Source organism: Daphnia pulicaria, chromosome 7, assembly GCF_021234035.1.
Source record: "Daphnia pulicaria isolate SC F1-1A chromosome 7, SC_F0-13Bv2, whole genome shotgun sequence".
NCBI lineage: Eukaryota > Metazoa > Arthropoda > Branchiopoda > Diplostraca > Daphniidae > Daphnia > Daphnia pulicaria.
Genome location: NC_060919.1, coordinates 6,696,638 through 6,714,802, shown reverse-complemented (window position 1 = coordinate 6,714,802; position 18,165 = coordinate 6,696,638). Strand labels below are relative to the sequence as shown.

General features: G+C 37.9%; 2 protein-coding genes across 6 annotated transcripts; one reads left to right on the top strand and one right to left on the bottom strand.

Moving 5' to 3' along the window:
* The first annotated feature begins 143 nt into the window (after nt 1-143).
* On the top strand, nt 144-12,743 carry LOC124351055 (troponin I-like). Of its 5 annotated transcripts, none has more exons than XM_046801815.1 (13): nt 144-283; nt 925-975; nt 1,558-1,627; nt 1,797-1,814; nt 1,912-2,040; nt 2,114-2,237; nt 4,137-4,237; nt 8,626-8,669; nt 8,787-8,928; nt 9,005-9,049; nt 10,926-11,373; nt 11,591-11,704; nt 12,254-12,743. In XM_046801815.1, exons 2-13 carry the CDS (start codon nt 953-955, stop codon nt 12,316-12,318), a joined length of 1,323 nt encoding a protein of 440 aa, XP_046657771.1. In that variant the 5' UTR covers nt 144-283; nt 925-952; the 3' UTR covers nt 12,319-12,743. The 5 variants fall into 5 exon arrangements, with proteins under 5 accessions (XP_046657771.1, XP_046657772.1, XP_046657770.1 ...); XM_046801816.1 differs by lacking the exon at nt 4,137-4,237 and adding an exon at nt 2,679-2,779; XM_046801814.1 differs by lacking the exon at nt 4,137-4,237 and adding an exon at nt 4,958-5,058 and having other exon boundaries at nt 145-283.
* An 854-nt stretch (nt 12,744-13,597) lies between these two features.
* Nucleotides 13,598-14,492, bottom strand: LOC124351056 (nucleolar protein 12-like). The gene is made up of 3 exons (XM_046801819.1): nt 14,264-14,492; nt 13,912-14,185; nt 13,598-13,854 (listed from the first exon to the last, which is right to left on the bottom strand). The coding sequence occupies exons 1-3, from the start codon at nt 14,398-14,400 to the stop codon at nt 13,669-13,671; spliced, it is 597 nt and encodes a 198-aa protein (XP_046657775.1). The 5' UTR covers nt 14,401-14,492; the 3' UTR covers nt 13,598-13,668.
* Between the last annotated feature and the right edge of the window lie 3,673 nt (nt 14,493-18,165).

The window sequence follows — 18,165 nt, the reverse complement described above, 5'->3', positions numbered from 1 at the left end:
ATACGAACGTTAGGAAGTCCGGCTAAATGTGGTTCCTTTGGATGTGTGACCCAACAAGAGTCAGCTCTGTTATTGAAAATCTTCCCTCCGTCATAGGTTGCTATTTTGGACTTCACCCGAGCATTTAGGGATCTTTTCTTAGCTGGAGTTTTCTGTACCCCTGGTACTGGGCCGAATACGAACCTAGTTCTCGGGCTGCAGCACCAGATCCGGACGCAGTGCTCGCGTATCCGTCACTCGAGCTCAGTGTGTGTGTGCCAGCACTCGCTTCTTTGACCACCCGGTAGGCCCAAACAATTCAAGATTAAGTTTTTTTTAAATTCACTATAGTTTGAATAGACTCTCGGTGGTTGTACAAAATAGTCTGATCGATTCGCCTACCAGGATTTTATTTTTTCTCGTGAAATCAAAATTGTATTTTACACCCTACACCAAGAAATCCACGCCAATAATTACCGTTTTCATTCAGTTGTGCTACCAGTTAGAAAGAATCATTTTTTCTTTTTTAGAAATTACTTTACTGCGGTCCAGTCAAGTCTCTTCCAGCAGTTTTATCAGTATAACTTTAGGATAGGGTTTTTTTGTGTTGCTTGGTTACATTTGTGCCTATATTTGGTTCTGTACGGTAGAACGCCGAGCATTCTCCTCCCGATCTATTTTTGAATCTGGCGCAAGGATTGAGCATCGGTTATCCTGTGCGCTTTTTTTAACATTTGTCCAATATATATAAGTTAAAGGGGAAAAAACTGCTTGAAATAGCTGATGACGCGCATCTCAACTCCGTTAAATCTTATGTTTCGTTTGACCCTAATTCCGTATTCGAGTTAAAAATCCAGTCGAAGGCCCACCACCAATTTCGCAATTTTCAACAACCAAAAGTTGTCCAGCAGCAAAGTTTAATTAATCGATTTAACTAAATTGCAGGTTCACTCAAATCTGATAACCTCCAATCATGTCGGACAGTGAAGAATACAGGTAAATTCCATCTCGCTCTATATCTATTACTTCATATCAAGTGCTTAGAAATGCGATTAAATTACGTTTATTGAATTTTTCTCACGCAGTGAGTTTGTTCATTTTTTTTAATGCGACTAGTTCTTGAGGCGTTACGATCTATAGTTGATCTTGTCTTTTCTTATTATCAATTACAGCTTGCAGGCTGCTCAGGTAGGCATTTCTGCACATGAGATTGACTGATAGTTATGTCAGTCAACAACGAAAATCGAATGCTTATCTCCTATACCTTATTTTGTTGATTCCGTTAAGTTGATTTTTTTTTTAAATAACACGCGTTCATTCAACGAATGAAATTCTCCAAGGATTGTACATATTATCCGAATTTTTGCTAGATTTTATTTTATTTTTTTACTTTCATATATTTTATTTGGTTACCTTTCAGTTATTATTTGACTACTTAAAATAATCATTTAAACTTTAAACGAACGATCTAATCAATTATGTTGAGCGACTAATAAGAAGGGCTCATGAAAGTCTTATTCATTTTACCCCTATTTTATTTTCATGATTTTTTCGTTCCCTGCTAATTTGCACGTCCAGCTCCGAAGAAGAGGAGGAGGAGCCTCCCAAGCCAGTCGCCAAAGCCGCTGAGGTTAAAAAGGATGATGGTGTAAGAAGGCTAATCATTTAAAACACTCATTAACTTACCAACTTTTACGTTCATTCCTAAAACTAAAACCTTTTGTTTTATTACGTTATAAAAAAAAATTACCTTAACAGAATAATTATTCACGACATTTTTCACTGTGTTTCCTTTTGTATGTTTTTTTTAATTGCAGAAAAAATCAGCCGCCGATGTAAGTATGCGTTGGTGTGACGTCCACATCAGCGTTACATTCAATAGAAACTAAGATTTCATTATATAAGTTGAAATTCTATAACAAATTTAAATAGGCTGCTAAGGTCAAGCAACAAGAGCAAGACCGTAAAAAGGCTGAGGTGCGCAAGCGTCTCGAAGAGGCTGCGGCCGCCAAGAAAGCCAAGAAAGGTTTCATGACCCCCGAGAGAAAGAAGAAACTTCGAGTGAGTTGCAAAACAAAAGCCAATTCAATTGCAGGAAATGAAATTAATCGATTATTTTTCTGCGAAACTATAGCTTTTGCTGCGTAAGAAAGCCGCTGAGGAATTGAAGAAAGAACAAGAGCGTAAAGCTGCCGAACGACGACGCATCATTGAAGAGCGCTGCGGCCAGCCCAAAAATCTAGACGACGCCAATGAGGGTAAGCCATCAACATCCACTCCGCTCAATTATTAGTTTTTTTTTTTTTTTTTTTTTCATTTTCATTTGATTTTAATCGGAAGCTTTATTTAAAAATTAAGATGAAACTAGTCGCCATTGACAACCTCAAACACTTAAAACAGTTTGGGGTTTCCAATGATGTCACGGTTAAATACTCTGTGTGTCTCACGAAAAACAAACGAATATCATTTTTGCGCGCTTCCGTCATGGGTTATAAAACATGTGTTAGAAATTAAGACCTAGGAGACCATGACGACTAAAGGGTCAGTGAATTTGCCGATGATGTGGCGAAAAAAACATAACACATATAATTTGGTTGCGCTCACAATGATGGAATTTATTTTTAAAAATAACGAAATCTAAATGTGTGGCGGTTGCGGGGTTTTCTCTCTTGTATATTGGCTGTTATTTCCGCGAGTAGCCCAATTGATAACACTGCTCAACGAGTTCCACGCGCGTATCTGTCGCCTCGAATTCGCCAAGTACGATATGGAGTTCGAAGTCAAAAAGAAAGATTTCGAGGTACACGGTCCATCATCGTCCGTCTCTCTCTCTCACTCTCTCATTCTCTCACTCTGATCCTCTTATTCCGCTCTCTCGGCACTCTCTTCCTCATTCCTGACCTTCCTCCTCCTCCACTCTCTTTGCAATTTTCCAGTGGATCTTGAACTACATTCTTTTGCCACTCATTTCGATTGAATTAATTCACACACAAAGCTCGAAAGCCGTTTTTTTTTTTACAATGTAAATTTTCTTTTCTTCAATTAATTTTTGTTCGAATGGCGCACCGATTGACTGACATTCACAATCTCACGACTCTGCTCTGGCGATCTATTTTCAGCTGTTCGCTTTGAGCCTTTGACTCACGCCAGTAGCTTAACAAAAGCGTTCGTATATAAAATCACAAATAAGGCTTCGCCAAAAACAGCTGGAATTAGACGTCACGGTAGAGATCTGTTTTTCTTTTCACACATCAAGAGATTTTACCACCACGTTCATAGCCGTAACTCTACTGATGAAAACCATCAGCTTTATTTTTGTTGTTTAAATTTTTTGACAAAACAGAAAACACCAGCACATATTATAGATGTACGTTAACGAAAGCCCTAAAAAGTGCGCCCACCCCCTACAATCACACACAAAGCTGTTCACAGCCTTAGCCTAAAAATTGATACTACACAAATGTAATGCTAAATATATTACCTTCTGCGTGCCTTTTCTCAATCGCCAAAAAAAAAAAGCTAACGACGACTGCACTCGCTAAAAAAAATTTCACTCTGAGTAAATTTACGTCTCAAAACGAACTTCTTCTCTTAACTGTCGGACAGCTGACCGGAACCCTCTTTTTGATTCCATCGTCGACGATCTTTTCATTCCCTCAACTCCTTTGCAACAACCCCGTGCGTTTTTTTTTTAATATTTTCCACAGTTCAGCAGTAGAACGATGGTGAGACGGAGGTGGCAGATTTCATTCACATACAAGTGATTCCTTCCCTTATAGTAGAACAAATGCGAATTCTGTAACCTATAACGGAAACAATTGAACGCTCCTTTTTTTTATTTTTGTGGAATGTCAAATGGACGATGAATTTTGTTCGCTTCAATCCACACACTTTTTTATCAACGGAATGTCCGTCTTGGTGATTCCCACCCCAATTTTTAATCTCTTCCATCAGTCGTTTGTCTTGGTCGATGGTTTTTAAAAGATGCTTTCGATATATAGCCGGTTAAAAAAAAGACGAGCAAGCGCAAACGGCCGATGGTGAAAGATTTTTGTTCCAATCTAATCACGAAATTAGCTTGATAACAAAAAAGTACAAACTCCGAATGACCTTTTCTTGTGTGTGTCTCTCTCTGTCTCTGTCTGTCTCTCTTCCAGCCGAACTGCAGACGGTCTGCAAGATATTTCACAAGAGAATATCGGGACTCGAAGCCGATAAATACGATTTAGAATGGAAAAATAAGATGAAATATTTGGAGGTAAACACCGCCCGATTACGAATAGAAATTCTATTTTTTTTTTTACTCCCGTCTCACGCACACGCCTTCCGCCACATCTACGATCCTAATTTATCCTTTTCTTCCCTCCCATTTACCACGTTATAACTTGCAGACTAGCGACTGTATATACTTCAACTGTCTCTCTCTCTCTTTGTTTCTTCTCTCTTTCTTTCTTCGATTGATTTTAATAACTGAGAAAGTTTCTATTATTATTTTTTTTTTGCTAGTAGGAACGACTTTGTGACCTTGTTACTATTTTCCCATGACTTTTTCACCTTCCTTTCCTTACTTTCATTTCGACCTTAAACCAACGGTGTACTTGTGCCATTGATTACAGCAGGCCAAAACTGACTTGGATACAAAACAAACCCAAAAATAAAAAATCCGTCCTTTCCGAGCTTTATCGGTGAAATTAACGAAGGAAATGACGGATTTCAACAGATTTTTTTTAGTATGCCAATAAGAACGGAGGGGGAAACTGATTCAGCGATGTGTCATTAAAAAAAGAAGCGCAAAACTGACGAGACGGTCGGGTCCGTTGCGATGATGGTTCTGGGTGGTGATGTGATGGGCCTGTGATCCCATTATCAATGTGGTTCTTCTATTACCTTAATTCTATCTAGACAAAAAGTGATATAATCGGAAAAGTGTGTTGTTTTCTAATTGTTGCTAAAGTGCACTGTTGCCATGTTTAATCAGCCGCCCTGAAGCAGATCTGTGTCGACTACAATGATCGCGTTATCATATGCGAGTCGCAGAAATGGGACTTGGACTTTGAAGTCAGAAAAAAAGATTACGAGGTTAGCCCCACCAAAACGTGATGCAAACGCATTTTTTTTCTATATTGACAGTATGCAGCCCATAGACTCGCCACAATCCAGTTGTTTTCACACCTTTGCTCAATTTTTTTTTTATTGGCTTTCAACAGTTGACTGGTTGTTGCGAGGCGCCATTTTTTCATGTGGCTATTATTACCTTTATCATCCCTCTCTCTCTGAGCTGATCAATCACGCATATCCCGAGTGGTAGAGAATGGCATCTTGAGTTCGATTTAAAGCGCTCTTTACTTTCACGCTTTCGACATCATCCTTGTAAAACGGAATGATCATCCACGCATCGCATATAAGTATGCTATACAGCAGTCGAATTGAATGGATGGATGTCAAAGGCCGGAGTAAAAGAACGCAGCTTTTCGAAACCGAAACTACATACTGTACTTATTGTAGTACACCTGAAATTGTGCCAAAGACACCGTATTTCTCTTGTTCACCTCTGCTGCCGAGCAACAACAACAACAAAACAAACAAAATTAAGGACGAAGAATAATTTCTTAGCAATATAATAATTTATAGAACTGTACAATATTATCAACATCTTTTGAAACGATGTGCCCACTGTCGGCCGGCCCTAGTCACGCGCGATTTTTAAATATCTCTACTTTTATTCTATGATTACGTGAGGTTATATTGTTGACGTTCAAATTTTTATTACTTGAGGGATTGCTGCGATACTTTTAAATACTTTTACCTCCAAGTTTCTTAGCGAAAAAAAATGATATAATCACAAAGGGTTGACCTTCGTGTATGGCTTTTTTCTTTCCACTAACCATCTTTTTGTTCTTACTTTTCATTAAATATTTTCTAATTCTATCTTTTCATAACTAAAAACAAATCCTATCTATTTTTTTGTTGTTGGCCCGTCTCAATCTAGACAGGGCGTAAATTTCTTACTTCCTCTTCAATTCACCCATAAGGACCGGATTGCATTCACGTAGATAATTTCCCATGACTTCCATAGTTTTATTATCTATTTTCACCTTTTTTCCGTTTGTTTATTGCTTGACAAATTACCATGAGAAAAATCCATTGTTTGCTACACACAAAAGCCCTGCTCTTGATCGCATTCAGAGTTTATTCAGGCATCGTTATATTCATAAATTACCCATCGCCAATTCCGAGTCTAGATAATATTGCGTCATTTTCATTTCGTGTTCGGCATATCAAACGTAAAATAATAAAAAAAAAAATACGTCGTAATATCGGAATCCTCAAACATCGAATATTGTGATTTAAATTTTAACAAATCAAAAAAATATATATGGGAATACTAGGGCTGGCCCGCAGCAGCACAGAGCCTCAAATACGGGGGAAGATGAAATTGTTTCAAATGATACGTAGCATCTATTAACAAATAATTTAAAGAAAAATTGCCGAGTTAAAAAAAAAGCGTCCTGATTTTGTTTAGTTTTGATTGAAATTTGAAGCTTGAATCATCCCTGTAGAAAATGCTAGTTTCCTATTAGCATCTCGTTTTTTTTTTAGTCTATTGCTTCAGAGTGTCCCGTACTGGATTGGCGCTTTCGTAGTCACTTCTTCCCAGTTGTTTCGGCATCTTTATAGTTGTTTGAGCTATTCCGATATCAAACTATCTACAGCATGCAATTATCCAATCCAGTCCAGTTTCTTAATTTTTTTTTATTCGTTTCTGAACTCATCGTTCGCTTTCCCTCGATTACTATATACTTCACGATTTGCCGTACTCGGAGGATAACGCGAAATTTTCCAAAAAAAATTTCCCATTTTCCACTTCAATTCCCCCTTTTTTATCTGAATATCTACACATATTTTTCATTTTATTGCCAACAGAAACGTCAAACTTTTTTTTACGATTTTACATGCTTCTTCCTTTTCTTAATCACTACACTTCGTTACGTCACAACACATTGCAATTCATCGTTTGCTTGGCAGTGTGTCATTATACTCTTTTTCTATACCGACTGTGCTTTTCACTCCTATACTTTTTTAACGATTTTTCTTCACTTCTTTCATTTCTTTCACCCACCAAGCATTCTGTTTATACCTTCCTATTTTTCTTTGTTTTCTTTTGTACACGAAATTCAGTTTTGGTTCCGTTATTGGTGAATCGACTAAATCGGTCGCCTGATTTTGTCGCCAGAACGAAACCAAACAAATCTTTTCACCCATAATTCAAAAATAAATCATAAAATTCAATTAAAATTAAAAAAAAAGAACATTTATGTTCGCCACATACACACAAATTTATGTTTAATGCGCAGGCGGAGGTCAGCCCTTTCTGATAATTTCATTTGATCCAAAACTTTTGAACTTTGGACTTTTTGCACTTTGAAAAAAACTGTTTTAATATACTTTATAATTCCTTCCTCTATACTCTGTAAACATAAGATCAAAAAAATCTATGGCTTCAGTTGAAGAAATCTGAAGTTTTGGGTGGATTGCAAAAATGATGAAGTAATCGCAACGCCACTATTTAAAAAATGGCCAAGACTCTGTATGGACCAGATGTGGACCTACCTAGTCCATTTCGAAATTTTTATTATTTATTTTTTTTTCTTTCTAAAATACGGATAAGGGACCTTTGAACTCTTTGGCAAATCGAGCGGACCCGCCTAGATATAATCATTGACCACTATATTTATACCTTGAGGGGATTAATGAATCATGCCAAGCAATCTAAGATGAAAAAGTGGGCCATATTTCAACCAGCAATTTTTTTGTAATTCTCATTTTTGTTTTTTTAAGTGGGCCGTTTTTATCTTTTTCTCTTGTGATGAAATAAGTGCACTCGGTTCCGAGCTCAAAGAATTCAGTTTTCGAGTGTGTTTTTCTCATAGATGCAATCATGATATGGTCTGGTCTATACACTGTGTCTGTTCCCCAGAAGGGAAGAGCAGTCCCCCCTCTGTTTCTTCAGGAAGTGCTGGCCTCTGTATATCAGTGACATAGTGAAATCGAGATTTCCTCTTTCTATATCTTTTCTATTCTTTCGCTGTCTTATTACCTTTTGTCTTTTCTTTCATTTCTCTCTCTCTCTCTCTCTCTATCTCTCTCTTCATTTGTTCACCACAGTTGTACATTCAATTTTTATTCGTTTCGCTGATTGACGGCAAACTGTCTTTTTTTTTTTTAAATCTTAACTCCTCCTCCGCTATCCTCTCTGAGTGTTTCTTGTGCCACTGTGTCTGTGTGTGGAAAAACAAAATAGTCAACTAATTTTGATACGAGGAGCGAGCCATGAAAACCTGCTGCCGGTTGTGATTGGTTCACTCACGACGCTCGTTTTACCCGACACGCGAGAGAAAAGAAACAAACTTGCGGCATGTTGTCTGCACGGCATGTTTTTTTTTTTCCTACCAAATCTGCAGCATATTTCGTTTATATCTTTGAAAAACACAAAAAACACACCCACACCTTTCCTTGTAATTTCATTTAGTAAAAAAATTCCCTCTTCAGACCCCCTTTTTCAACTTGCGCTTTTAATTATTTCTTTTTTTAAACCTCGGTGATTCAATATGTTTTTGTTCTTTGCCACTTGTTGCCCCGTGACAGATCAACGAGATCAACATCCTCGTTAATGACCTCCGAGGCAAATTGTAAGCGAATTTCTTTCAATTCAAACAAAATTGGGATTATTATTTGTGGTGATTTCTGACTGACTCAACTCTAACGGCTGTTTTTTTTTGAATTTTTGTATTTTCCCGCGCATTCAGTATCAAACCATCTCTGCGCAAAGTCTCCAAATACGAGAACAAATTCGCCAAACTGCAAAAGAAGGCCGCCGAATTCAACTTCCGTAACCAGCTTAAGCAAGTGAAAAAGAAGGAATTCACAATGGAGGACGAAGATAAGGAGGTATAACATTCACGAAACAATTTTTTTTCTCTGATTATATTCATTATTTAATTTGTTTTTTGTTTATTTTCATCAGAAAAAACCGGATTGGTCAAAGAAAGGAGGAGAAGGCGAGAAGAAGGTAAAGGATGGTGATGAGGGAGATTCGGGGGCCGAGGACGTCAAAGCTTAGAGCAAACAGACGACCATTGAAACAAGATCCCCCACAACATCAGCTGTCCACCTTTACCTCTACTCTCACCCGCCAAAACAAAAAAATTCAAAAAAAAAAACAAAAAAAACATACACACACACACATAAGCACACACACACACTGATAAAAAAAAAAAGAAAAAACCCTCGAGAGCGGTCGCATTTTGGGTCATCCATGAAAGCCATTTAAAAAGACACCAGAAGCATCCCTCTCATTCTTTCTATCCCTTTTTTTCCCCATTTTCGTTTGTCTAATATTTTTTGCCCAATTTTCAAATTTGGAAATTCTTTTTTTTTCCTCCGCCGTATTGTGTCACTTCTTTTTACCCTCACCCCTTTTGTTTTGTGATTGATTGACTATGGAGTGAATCCATCATCATGGAAACATGACTGTCTGTTGGTAGCTGGTAGATGACTTAGTGCGCGGTAATCCTTTTGCCACTTTCCAGCAATCTTCTTTTGTCTCGTCCGTTCTTCCGGTCTCGATCAGTTTTTTTTTTCCTTCATGCGGATGTCAAGACTTTCCGCTTACCTTCCTCTTTCTTCACACCTTCTTACGAAATGATCTGTTCGATTGATTCCCACAATCCCAAACGTCTGATTTCATGTAGACCAACAACCCAATTTAGTGCTGGCAAACCAATTTGGATTTGGCATTTGACAATGGGGCGGGGGAGTATACGTAGTTCGTCTGCTGGAGACCTGATTGACGAATGAATGTCTTGATTGTGTACCGTCCGATTTTGACGACCTTCCCTGCTGTTTGTGAAGACAACAAAGTCGACACCGACATTTCCCCCCCCCCCTGTCCTCTTGTTGCTTGGCGTCATCACCAGTCCAGTGCTGTTCCGTTCGAGTTTCTCTTGTCAAGTTGCTGCTCAGTCCTTGTGTTAATTTCCACCAACGACCTACCCAAACAAACAACAACCTACCTTCAGTCGTTACTTAGTGCAGCGGAGTCTTTGTCTACATACATAGCCTGCTAGAAATTGAATGGAGAGGCACAGGTATGTATTTTCCGACTCATATACCTTCTTCTTTCCTAATGGCTTTCTCTGATATGCTCTGATCTGGCTGCGATCGAAGCACTTCCAAAGCAACTGCACACAACCCCCATTTAACTCATTCCTTTATACGCTACGTTTCGTATTGTATTTACTTTCCAATTTTTTCTTCTTTTATTCCTCCTCTAAATTGCGCTTTAAAAAAACAAGACGACGTAACGGCCGTTTCATATACTCCATCTCGACATCAAACACTTCAATTAACACGTCACTTTAATTTAGTTGATTCAGCATACCTCTTTTTTATCACGCCAAAGAAATCATTGCTCTATTTTTAGGTAGCAAAATGATTTGGCGTCTATCATCAAACTATCACACATAACACAAAAAAAACAACATCATCTTCAGACTTTGCCGAATAACACGCTTACCCATCAACCTAACCTCACCGAAAAATAACCGCTATCTTTTTTTATTGGCTCTATGACGTCTGGAAATCAAAGCTCACCTTTGGCCCCCGAATTTTTGGACCGTTAAAACAAAAAAACAAAAAATGAAAACAAAACGCGTGATATTCCTAATTCATACTCTCTCTGTTCTAATATGCCAAAAGTTAAGTTTCGACTCTTTTTGATTGGTCAATCAATGGCAAGCTTTGCTGTTTTAAATTTCTTTTTTCCAAAATAATTTCAATCTTCTTGTTTTTGGCATTTCGGAGAGTTGGTGAATGACGACACGAACTGCAGATAGAACTTAGCCGAACGTGTTTCATTACTTTTGTGTTGTCCTTAATCGATGAAGGAAGGGGAAGAGGGAGAAGGCGAAGCTCCGGCCGAAGGAGAAGCTCCAGCCACTGCCGAAGGTGCCCCCGCTCCCACCGAAGGAGCTCCACCGGCTGAAGGCGCTCCCGCTGAAGGAACCCCAGCCGACGCCGCCCCTGCTGAAGGTGCAACAGGCGAACCCGCTCCTCCCGCTGAAGGCGCACCACCTGCCGATGGGGCACCACCTGCTGAAGGCGCTCCACCTGCCGAAGGCGCTCCTCCCGCCGAAGGCGCTCCTCCCGCTGAAGGCGCACCACCTGCTGAAGGCGCTCCTCCCGCTGACGGCGCTCCTCCTGCTGACGGCGCACCACCTGCCGAAGGCGCTCCTCCCGCTGAAGGTGCTCCTCCCGCTGAAGGCGCTCCTCCCGCCGAAGGTGCTCCTCCCGCTGAAGGTGCTCCACCAGCTGAAGGTGCTCCACCTGCCGATGGTACGTACAAGCCTCGAAGCTCTCACGTTGCCTCAATCTCTTACTGATAATAACGAAATTAATTAACCAAAATTAACCAAATAAAAATTAACAACCGAATTTTTCTTTTCCAATAACCTTTACACCTTTTTGTCTTCAAAATAACTGATCATGGATCACATTTTCGACTTATAACTCACAAAAAAAACCAACCAACCTATCTAAACCAAAAACAAAGCTCCCGCCCCGACCGAGGGAAGTCCAGCGGCCGCACCTGCTGACGGTTCTGCCGCTCCAGCAGAGGGTCAAGCCGCTCCGTCTACAGAAGGCGCACCGGCAGCTGCACCCGCAGGTAAAATTTCGTGATTCACGAACAACAACAAGGAAAGATAAAAAGCCGTAATCTTGTCCATCTCGCGCCCGAGTTCAGACCAACTGTCTGAAATCACACGGTCTAAATTTATAAAAAAGAAAAAAATTTATGAAATAACTTAACACAAATTATTTTGTGTGCTTTGCATGTTGTGGACATTTCAATTTTACCAGACTAAATTTGTTTTTCTTTTACTTGGCCTTTACCAACTTAACCGTTCAATCTTGACGCCAATTTCTTAGTTTTGTTAATATCTTGTAAATAACTGGTCATACTAAAAAAGATTACAGGCAAATGTAAATACAGCAGAACATTATTTTCATAAAGCTTGTACAAAATTATGAGAGAAAAAATCGAGTATCATATTCAGGATAATAATTTCTATAAATTTCATCAAAACGCCACAAAAATTGTATTTGGAGATCTACACTCGTAATTTGGATCATCTTACAAATGATCTCATCTCATTTCATTACTCATCAACTAAAAAACATTTCTAATTCATACGACTTTCTGTTTCTATTTTAGCCGAAGCCGCTCCCGCACCCGCTGAAGCTGCTGCGCCACCCGCAGAGGAAGCGCCTGCTAGTTAAACAACTGCAAAAACATCAAAACCTTCTTTTTTTTGTGTCCTCGATTTGGGGTCTTTCACTCCTTAATACCAACGAACTAGTCAGCTGAAAATATGTATTGGGAAAAAAAAATAATAATAATTTTGGGGTGGCAGCGAGTGACTTGGAGGTCGACGATTGGGTAGGGTTTTTGTTTTTTTCCACCCTTTGTCAACATATTATTTTTAACACTGTTTGGTTACATAAGATACGGAAGGGATGAGGGAATTAATAAATTGGGATTTTCAATTGTTCAGACCTATCTTTTACGCGATATCTCTCTTCTGTGTAATCTTTTGGCTTCAATCTCTGGACTGAAGATTTGTTAAAAGAACTGATGAAACGTGCTTCTAAAAGACAACCAACAAAGCTTACCCGCTATCACAATACACACAGTTCATGAAGGATTTCGTTTGGTACTGCAACAAAAATTTTAATTTTACTTCTGGTAAGAAATTGTGCTATTTGAAGACATGCAGGTGCTTAGACCATTTTGAAATCACATAAATTGTGAAAAAAACAGAACATTTTGGCCTATGGAGCAACAAGTTTTGACCACAACTAATTTTGTCATATGAAAAGTATTAAAACAACTTTTTCCTAATTACGTAAACCTTATCGGGAGAACTGTATCTAGAAAGCCTCCTCTGCATAAAGGAAATAAAATAAACATATACAAGGTATATACTGGTTGCAGAACCCGTGGTGACTGAAGAAGTATAAATCCTGCGTACTAGCACAATCTTGAAAAGCGATCTAAAAATAATAATAACCAATATTTTTAAATCGGGGAAACCCATTCGGAATAGATCATATTACGTTGAATGAACGATTGATTTAGTAATATAATTGACAAAATTAAAGCGTGCCTATTTTTTCAGCTATGTAAAAGACGTTTGGCCTTTGGGACTCTCTCAAATCTCTGTTATGCTGTTACGGAATAATAGATACTTGAAAACATAATTAGGTCTCCGTGTTGACTAATTAAAAAATGAAGTATAAATAAGCAAATTCCAAAATAAAAAATATATGCTAGGATTTTTGATTAAGAATTGTTAATTTCCATAAGGGCAATGTACAGAATATATAAGCAAGGAAATAAATCCAAATAGGAAAATATAAATATTTTTCGACGGGTGCGTCCCAGCTAAATTTATACACACGTTTTTTTCAAAGTTTAAAGATTTGTTTAAAACACTTGGTAGCTTTATCTAAAAAAAAAAAAAAACGCTGCTGAGTTTACCCATTTCACATAAAATAATTCAGGATTAAAATTGATTGAGGCAAAATATGATGCATACACAATCTATTATTAGATGTATGGCAATCTGTTTATTTTGTCTTCCTTAAATGCTTTCCCTTCTTTCTAGACTTGTCTCTGACCATTTGTGTTTGCCGTTTAAATGCCTTAGTTTTCAATAGTTTCTTGTTCATCTGTCGATTCAAATCCTTGGTTTTCTTTTTTTTATCAACCAAAGGCTCTCTGTTGTTTTCTTCATCTGATGCTGCATTAGATGCCTGAATATTTAATAAGAGTTTATATAAGTGGGCCAAAAAAAGAAAAAAAGTTTTTACTTCATTTTTTCCAAGAAACAGATTTTCACTTCTGATTTGAGAATCCAGAATAGGCTCAATTTTGACAGTATGTTCTGGGAGCTCATATACATGAGCTACATCATCAACAAGGTGTTGTAGCTCAGGAATACGCCTGCTGGAAGCTGACTTTTTAATATCCTCACGGAGTTCAGTTTGAAGCCTCTTCCTTTCAGACTTGATTTCTTTTTTAAGGTTCTCATTAAATTTCTTCCTTCTCTCAGCTTTTCTTTTCCTAAATCCTGTTAGGTACTCCCTTTAGGATATGTAAATTTTAAAAAATAAATGCAGTTAGTGAATCACCATATTACACAGTAGTATTTGTGAAACATACTTTCTGGCTTTTTCATCAAAAATCAAATTAACTTTAGTTTGTCGATTCTTCGGTTTAGTATTTTGTCTTTGGTTGACGGCATTTCGGCTGTGGGGTTTCGTATTGACACCACGCTTAGGCTGAACCTTGGAAGCCATTACAATTTACAAAATAAAGTAGTGTACAAGCGAACAAATACGCACGCATACATGTGTCATGTGGGAGAAAACTGTGAATAAAACCTTTATCGTCTGCTTTTTCTAGTCAAGTAAGTATGAAACTGAAAGATAGGTGGCGTGGAACCAAAAATACGAATTAAAGGCGGGAATAACGAATAAGCATAGAAAACAAAAAGATATAATGAGATGTATTTTAAAATGAGAATAGGATAACTTCTAATGAAATATTATTGAAAAAATAAAGAAGAAAAAGAAAAAAATCGAATTTAAAAAATGATAACATATGCCTTAGGTAATGTGCAACGTGGAGTGGCGCGATTTCAAAATTTTTTCAGATTTGTTTTTCTTCAACGCCAATCCAGAAATAAATCGTAATCTTGTACTATTATTGTATTCCAGATTATTTCAAACTTATTCAAGCCGATTTTGATCTTTGTCACAGAGAAAAGGTCTCTGATAGCAGAATTTATAATTTTTTGCTGACAAAAATATTAAAAATCATTAAATTTTCGAAAATCAGACCACCCTCTTCTACACATTGACATGCCGGTCCGACAGGGCAATAGCCATAGAGGGCTATTGCCCTGTCAGTGCTAAACAGTGTTTCCTATCTTTTTAAAAAAAAGATAGATAAGATACCGATAAGATAAGATACTTTCGGTATTTTTTGTGTATCTGTATCTTCCTCCAAAAATTTCATGAAATATCTTATCTTATCGGTATCTTTGATAAATTTTGCTCAAAGATACAGATAAGATACAGATACTTGCATTTTATCTTATCTTTTGAATTTATCAGATAAGATAAGATAAGTTACTAAAGAAAAGTGGCGGATTTTGTTTTTTTGGCGCCACTTGTGGCTTTGCGTCACAAAATATGTTGTTTAGTATAACCTCAACGGCTCTTTCACATTTCCGCACCCATCCCTTTGTTTTTTTCTTTGGCGCGAGAGAAAACAAAGAGATAGGTGCGGAAAAAAAGGGAATTCTACTTTTTCGTTTTTCAACTTAAAATTCAACTTAGATAATATTAATGAAAAAATTAAAAATCAGACCTGATATAAAGCTAACGCAGGTCTATTTTTTTTAAAAGTCGGGTTTCCCTAGCCCTAGCCGTTTAACTGCAATAAAAAGGCCAAAGCAGGGGTATGGAGAGGTGGTTCCCAATGACAGTGTTAAATTTTCCATTAGGGGATTCGACGGGAAGCTACTTTTTTACTAACGACTTTTGCATGGAGGCATAGGGAGGTCTCTCCGACGGTGACGCCATCTAGGCTCTCGCGACATATGGACATACCGAGAGACCTTTTAGTAGATAAAGCGGACAACCCCTTATAGGAAATTTAACAGGGAGACTGGAAACCATCTCTCCATGCCCAAGGCCAAAGTGGCCTAATTTGCATAAGGTCCTCTCGGCTTTCCAAAGACCTTTAGAACGGGTCAAAAGTACTTCGGAAAATGAAAACAAAAATCTGAAAAAAATCAGAGGTGTTCTCACTACCTCTAACAATGTACATACCAAATTTGAAAGAATTTAGTTAAAAACTGTAGTACTGAGAAGACTGAAAAAAAAGTGTTTTTGTATAAGGTCCTCTCGGGCTTCCAAAAACTTTCGGTAGGTACTGTATAACTTAACGTTGTTTGTTTATTATATGCGGTGATTTAAGTGTTTAGAAAATAATCGACCCGTGGAAGCTAAAAGCATTCAAAAAGTGAAACGATTTACAGATTCAGTGCAATGCAACAATTTTTTTAAAGAAGCAGGATGGCCATAGTTCTTGTGTTCATAATTTGTTGTTCTGTAAGATTAATGAATTTCCGTTAATTCTCTCAGACGTAAGAGGGTGAACAGTGAATCATGCGCAGCCAGTTCTGCATAAAACGGGAGTCCCGTTGGTCCCATCTTTCTTATTCGATTCACGCGTAACGTGGGAATCAATCAGCACAAAAGGGGGAAATGGTGAGTCAAGTTGCTAGTCGATGTTTATGGTCGTAAACAACCCCTCGAACCCCATTCTGACTTCTGAGAATTCCGGCTCAACCTTCAGCCAAACAAGGTCAAGGGGGGGGGGAGACTGAGGGTGACTCACTGTGTTGTTGTAAATGAAACCATGTAATTTACATGCTTTGAATTATAACGCATTTGTTTTGTTTACAAAAAACAAAACACAATAAATGTTGCGTTTTTCACGAATATGTATTACTATAAACAAGTTTTTAAAACTATTCACCCATAATGATGCAAAATTTTATAAAATATCCCCCAGAAGTAATAATATTCCCTAGCTTACTTTAATGAAACACTAGTTTTGTTGGATCATAACATGGTAAATAAAAAAAACGAGAAATTATTTTCGTGTCTAACAATTTGTAACAAATTTCAAATTGAGGTTTATATTATAACGAAAACAAATTTTTAAATAAATTCTGTGATAGCTTTACAATAACATCCCATATTATAACTTACAAGGTCGTTAACTTAATTCTACATAGCATTCATATGGATTCAGAAAGGCTACAATTTTTTTTACTTTTGTTATCATGTCATAAGCTATTTTTATTTTATTTTATGAACAAAAATCGCAAACATCCCTTGCTAACGCAGGTGAGCTGTCAATTCTAGTTAGCATTCATTTGGATTCAAACAGGCTACCAAAAGCCGTCACCAGATGGGGGTTTTAGCACTGACAGGGCAACAGCCCTCTATGGCTATTCCCCTGTCGGACCGGGGTTCGTTAAGTGTGCACACAGTGAACCCTCCAATAGACGTTGCAAAAAGTCACGTGACGCAATTTTACCCAATAAGATGATGCCTTGAGTACTCTCGACCATGCCTATTCTTGACATGGCACGGAAAGTGTGTTTAACAAAGCATATGGAGAAACAGAACAAAGGTATGGAGAAACCACCATACCTTTCTCTCCATACCCCTGAGAAAGCTGCCATGTCCCAGAAAATTGCGCAGACGCGCCAAATTGTAACAGACTATGTCTAAGTTGTAAATGGCATCGAATACCTTCGAAATGGGCAAACTCTACACAGTAAGAATTAAAAAAAAGTATTTATATTTTATATTATATAGTATATACTTATATATATAGTATTATATTTTCAATCAATCTATTTATTTGTTTTATGGGTCTTTAAGGAGTTCTAGATAGGGCAAAACGTTCTGTTTGGCAACATTGCATACCACTCACAGTGAGCACTCTAGAGCTAGCACTTAACGAACCCCGGCATGGCAATAGATTTCACGCTTCTACACCGGTAACGATGGAGACGAAGTTGTCATCCGACAAAATCATGTCAGCGGCCTGTTCTGAGACCTCGGACCCAGTGGCAGCACCTACTGGTTTAACGATACGAACTGCATTTTAAAAAATCGTACAGAGAATTAACATTCTGCTTGCATACCAATATTGACTTTCTTCAATGCGGGCGAAACGTCGATCACTGATGACGGCCTCAATGGCTCATCCACTAGACAACCCTCGAGAATTATGAGTTTTTGTTGAGGGGAACGTACATTTCTCTATAAGAATTTTAAAAAAATTAAACAATATCAACCTACCGTTAATTTTAAAATTGGAAACCTGAATCTTACTTTGACAACAGTTGCATAAATTAGACCAATGAAAAAGAAATAAACCCATGGGCAATCATACCTCCACTGGCTATGGAGCGTGATGGGCATAATTGCCTCACTTCTTCAAAAACGACACCGGAATAAGTAATATCATGGTGT